The 5,489-nt window shown below is 61.0% G+C and overlaps 1 protein-coding gene across 1 annotated transcript in view; it reads right to left on the reverse strand.

Moving 5' to 3' along the window:
• Positions 1-4,500, reverse strand: part of DNMT3L (DNA (cytosine-5-)-methyltransferase 3-like) — a 14,024-nt gene extending 9,524 nt beyond the window's left edge. Inside the window, 6 exon segments of the mRNA XM_006758988.2 lie at positions 1,591-1,608; positions 1,757-1,928; positions 2,743-2,855; positions 2,931-3,010; positions 4,032-4,076; positions 4,395-4,500. Coding sequence (XP_006759051.1) covers positions 1,591-1,608; positions 1,757-1,928; positions 2,743-2,855; positions 2,931-3,010; positions 4,032-4,076; positions 4,395-4,500 — 534 coding nt within the window.
• Positions 4,501-5,489: the final 989 nt, after the last annotated feature.

Genomic DNA, 5,489 nt, shown 5'->3' on the forward strand with positions numbered 1-5,489 from the left:
CACTGCGCACCTCCAGGCCGCACCCCGAGGCCGGGCCTCCTGCCCCGAACCCTCCCCAGACCATCGCTACAAAGGAAGGCAGGTGTGGCCTTCCTGAGTGTGAGGAAGACAGTTCCACGGGGGGCACTTCCTGTGCATTTCTTGGGGAGAGCCTCACATCGGGGGCTTCTGAATACACGCAACCTATTCCACCCCATCCCCCTCCTTCCCTGTGTGGGCTCTGAGTGCCGCCCCAAGCCACCTAGCACCCTGAACGCCCTCCCAGGCCGCGGACCGAGACCTCTGCCCTGTGCTCAGCCACGAAGCCAGAAGCCACACCAGAGACAAAGGATGATGCCTGCCCTTCCCTGCCCTCCCAGGACACCCGGGGAGACTGTTGATCCATTTGGCAAACAAGCCCCCCCAGAGACCCCTGCCCCCAGGAGGTGCACATGGGGGAGGGGGGGACCTGGCCTCCTGCAAACAAGGAATCAAGCCGCCCACTGTCGAGACCAGGCCTGGGTGGGGGGTCTGCCTGTGTGGGAGGCTGGCAGGGGAACCCCAAGCGACACGAGGAGGGGTCTGCCTGGGCGCAAGCAGACAGGACAGCACCCACACGGGCAGCGAGTGAATGGGCAGGGGAGCCTGGGCAGGGCAGGTGTGCCCACGCCCCGAGGAGTGTGGGCATTTTCTTGCAGAGTGAAAGTCCTCCTGCAACTTGCAAGCCCCGTCGTCCCACACTAAGCTGGACGGTTTCTGCCACTAGGTGGCCCCAAGGAGGTTCTATGAGGAGTACAACTGCCTGTTCTCCAAAAAGCACCATAAAGACACCTGCAAAGGTTGTTGTAAATGCACACATGTCCCCGGCCCGTGTCAGGGAGAGGGTAGGACGGCACGCCCTCCTGTACCCCCTGTGGGTGGACCCGGCAATTCTGTGTGCAAGTCCCCAGAACCGGTTCTGGCTGTGGGCCCCTACTGTCCACTGCTGCATCGCCAAGCACCCGCCCTCGCCCTCCTGTCTTAGTTTTCCAGCACAACCACAACAAATGGGAATAAACTGTGGCCATGAATTTACTCAGGAGGCCGAAGTCTTTAATCAACGTGCCAGCAGCACTGGTCCCCGCTCGGAGTCTGAGGGGGGCTCTGACCCAGGCCTCTCCCCAGCATCTTGAGGGGCTGACAGTCCTTGGGGCCTGGCCGTGTAGACCACACTCCAACCTCTCTCCCCAGAGCCACACGGCCGCCCTCCCTGCGTCTGTCTCCAGTCTCCTCTCCATTCTATGACAGGTCACTGCATTCCAGACCCACCCTAATCCAGGAGACACAGATCCTTAACTCCATTGCATTGGCAAGGACCCTATTTGCAAAACAAGTCACCTTCACAGGCACCAGGGTCAGCACTTGGATGTGTTTTTTGGGGTCACAGTTCATCCCACTGTGATGAGCCCACTGCTGCCTAGATCCTGGCTCCTGGCTGTGACTTCAGCCCTCGAGAGGCCCTGGTCTAGCCGGCTGCCCAGGCGTTTGTGCCCCTCTCCTGCCCGCTACAAACACCTGATTCCCAGGCTCCGCACAAGCCGCACCGCCTGCTAACGTAATAGGAAAGCAGACCATCTCTTGCGGAACCTGCTGTCAGAGAGAAAGCACATTTGCTTAAACGCCTTTCGTGTCACCTTGTAGCAGAGCAGGTGGGCATTCTGCAACTAGTGGCCAGTGGAAGCCAGCAAAGCTGGGCCCCCTGGCACCGGTCCGTCCTGTCCGGTGAGCGGCTCCTTACCGGATCCTGGTCATAGAAGGCCTTCAGCCGCTCCCGCCACTTCCTCCTGCGCTGCAGCAGCCCGTTGCGGGGGGAGGGCAGGCACAGGAAGCACACCCAGTTACTCATGGCCTGAACTTTCCCCGAGGTCCCGGGCCCCACCAGGGTGTCCACGCACTCGAAGCAGTAGCACCTAGAGCCACACAGAAAGCCAGTGACTGAGATGGCTTTGCTTTGGCCACCGACGGACACCACGGGCCGTCTGCAGGCCGAGGAGAGCCTGCCCTCGCTTTGGAGTGAGCTCTCGGAGCCACACCCGGGCTCCTGGAAAAGACAAAGTTGGCCCCATTCGTCTGCACCCACACAGCGGGATGGTGACACTGTGGACCAGAGGCGGGAGGGGCTGTCCCTCTCAGGGACCTAGAGGGATGGGAACCAAGCCATCTGCAGAAGACAGTGGGCTGTTTATGGGCAAGGACAGATTTCAGAGAACCTCCTAAGCCACCTGTCTTCCGCAACCCTGGAGCCCGGGACACAGTTAAGCTTTTCCAACATCAGTAGTGGGGGGGACAGGGGGGGGGGGGGGGGAGGCAAGTGCAAGGATAGCTCCGGGGGACAGAAGGGGAGTGGACTATGAATGGAGCTCATGTTGGCATGTAACTGGCATGTAACGAGGCATGAACATGTCCCTGCCTGTCTCCCCCTTCCTCCCGCCCTGACCAGCAGCCTCCAAGGGTGCAGGGTGTCCACCCTCCGTCATGATTGGGGGAGCAGCTACGTCTTGGCGAGAACAATAATAAAAAGAAAAATTGGAAACACAAGTCTTTTGACGCCCCACCTCCCCATCTCGACATCAAATGAAATGTGTGAGATGGAAATTGGGAGCTTTGGAGAGAGTCACCCTTTGTGGGGGTATCCCCCTCATTCTTAGGTGCGTGGCTGAGAAGGATGGACTATCCCAGGGTCCTGGGCCTTCACCGGGCCCCACCGGGCACCCCTGGCCTCACCGCGTGCAGTCAGGGTTTTCGCAGATGAGCAGCGTCTGTCCGGCGCAGCAGATGCAGCAGTAGGACTGGTACCCGTCCTCATCGTACAGGAAGAAGTAGTCCCGGAACTTGTCCTGGGAGAGAGCAAAGCAGCCAGTGCCTCCTCTGCTCCCAGGGGCCGCCCAGCCGCCCCTCTGCCCCCAGCTCACCTTGCAGGGGGAGCACATCCCGCCCTCGAACAGGGGGTGCTGCCTGCGCACCTGGAAGCTCCCACAGCAGATGCACAGCTCTGAGGGGACAGCCAAGGGGCAACAGGGTCACGACACCACCGGGCAGAGCCACAGACTTGGGGAGACATTTAACAAAAGGGGTGCAAGGCCCCTACACGGGAACCACAAAACGCCGTTGGAAGGAAAATCTGGATAGCTGGGAAGCCGTGTCCCAGGTCACGGTGTGATGTCTGATCAAATCATTGAAGGGACACCCCCTCCCTGGGGCCTGACCCTTAGGCCCCATCACAAGGACATTCCCTTTTTACTTAGACCACATTCCACTTGCTAAGACCACATTCCACTTGCTAATAAGACCATTATCTCTTCCCTCCAGGACCTCCCTAGGATCTGGACCCGCCCAGAGAACTCTCCGCCCAGAACAAGCCCGCCTTCGGTTCGGGAAAACCTCGGACTGCCCGTCCCTGGGCGCTGGCGCCATTGTAGGGCCCGGCCCATCCGGTGTCCCGAGGACCTAATGAATTCATAATCCCTCACCCCTTTGGCCTCCTGCGTTCCTCCTTCAGTGACCCTAACGCATGGATGGGACGGAACATTGTTAAAAGGATGTGCCTGCCCAAACTGATCTACGCTGTCCCCTCGAAATCCCAGCTGCCTTCTGTGTGTGCGCAGAAAAGTTCACAAGCTGATCCTGAACTGCATACGGAAACGCAAGGGCTCCAGAGTAGGCAACGCCGCAGAGAAAACAAGTAGATTTGTGATTGTCCAATGTGCAGCGGGGAGGGGAGGAGGAATGGGGAATGACTTGGGGCTGGGTTTTTTGGGTGTGTGTGTGATAAAATGTCCTGAAATTAGATAGTGGTGATGGTTGCACAACTCCGGGAATGTAAGACACGGAACTGCGTACCTTAAATGGAGCCACGGGGGCTGGGGCCCTCGGAGGGACACGAGCAGCCGGGCACCAGCTACGCCCGCTGCCTCCTTCATGGATGGAGGCCTGTGTGAGGCTGCAGCCAGCAGGTCCAGGGCTGGCCGACATCCCCTTTACCTGGGGGTGTGGGCACGTGTGCGACCACTCACCTTCTATGGCTCGCCGGTTAACCTTGACTTCATATGCAATCAGATCTGGAAAAGAAAGTTAAGTGGGGCCTTGCTCCTTCTACCTGCCTGTCGTTTAAACACAGCCACAAGTGAGGGTCACACGTTGATTTTCTGAAGCCACAGGAGCCAGAGGACCCCCTCCCACCCCTACCCTGTGGCCTCTACCTACCTTTCCTGCAATGTTACCCCCCCCCCAAGCTTGAGGTTGGGGAGAGCCCCTGCGTGGGGCTCTCCTGCCCCTGCCCTAGCATCTGATCTACGTGTGGATATTCGAGAAGCCTGGAGCCCAGGCCTGGGGTTGGCATCCCAAGCGATGGGCCCGGCACCCAAAGGAGCCCTCACCTCTGCGGGGCTCGGGCGAAGGGGTGGGCGACCGCTCACTGGAGCCCACCAGGATGATGTCCATGCTGCACTCCGCCTCTGGGTCCATGTCTGGGGCAGCTGCCATTGGACACCGTCCATGAGACAGGACAGGCACAAGCAGGGGGAGGAAATGGTCCCACAGCCTCTGCCTTGGAGCCCCTGGCCCCCGGCAAGGGCGACGGGGCCCAGCACCCAACTCGGCCCCCACCCACCTTCCACAGTGACACCCACCCCTCCCAACCCCAAGGAAGGTCTTCCTGGCAGGAAGGTTGGTGGTGAGTGCCAACCTTGAGAGCTTGGTGTGGCCCCTGTGCCAGGTCCCTCCCCACCATGGCCCCCGCCACAGCGAGCAGTAAAGGGAGAGGCCTTGGAGGGGTCCAGAGCTAAGACCCATGCAGCCGCCGCCTCCATCTGCACCCACCGCCTCCGTCTGCACCCACCGCCTCCATCTGCACCCACCAGCAGCTGTGGGCCCCACGGCCACTCCCGTGCTCCCGCCCGCAAGTGTCCCCCAGATCTGCTGGACCCTCAGACAGGAGGCGAAGGAGAAGGAGAAAGGGCCTCACGGATTTCACAGGTCGGCTGCCACGGCTCCTCTTCCAGCTGCCCGGCGGGGTCAGGGTCCGGGCTGTCCAGGCGCTCCAGGCTCAGGGTCCCAGGGGAGGAGAGGGCCATGGGACCGGGGAAGGGGCCTCCCTGGAACCCGCAGGAACAGGTCAGGTGGGAGGCCCGGGGGCCATTGGGTGCGGGGGCTGAGGAGCACTAGGGGAGGGGGCGCAGGGTCCCCCAGACGTGCGGGGGAGGACTCAGCAACCTTCTGTGTGAAGGGGTGTTGGGTGAAAGGGTGAGGAGCTTCTGCAGGCAGCTTATATGGGTGGGTGGGATAGAACGTTCCGGAAGGGAGGAGAGGGAGGAGAGGTGGGGTGGGGTTAAGTGCTCAGTGGGAGGGAAGGGGCTTGGGGGCAGGGTGAGGGGGTTCAATAAAGGGATGAAGTATGGAGTTGGGTGGCGGGCCAGGGCTGGAGCTCAGTGGGGGAGGGGCGTGGCACTCCTGGGCGGGGCTTAGGGGGCTCA

Source organism: Myotis davidii, unplaced genomic scaffold, assembly GCF_000327345.1.
Source record: "Myotis davidii unplaced genomic scaffold, ASM32734v1 scaffold1476, whole genome shotgun sequence".
Lineage (NCBI taxonomy): Eukaryota > Metazoa > Chordata > Mammalia > Chiroptera > Vespertilionidae > Myotis > Myotis davidii.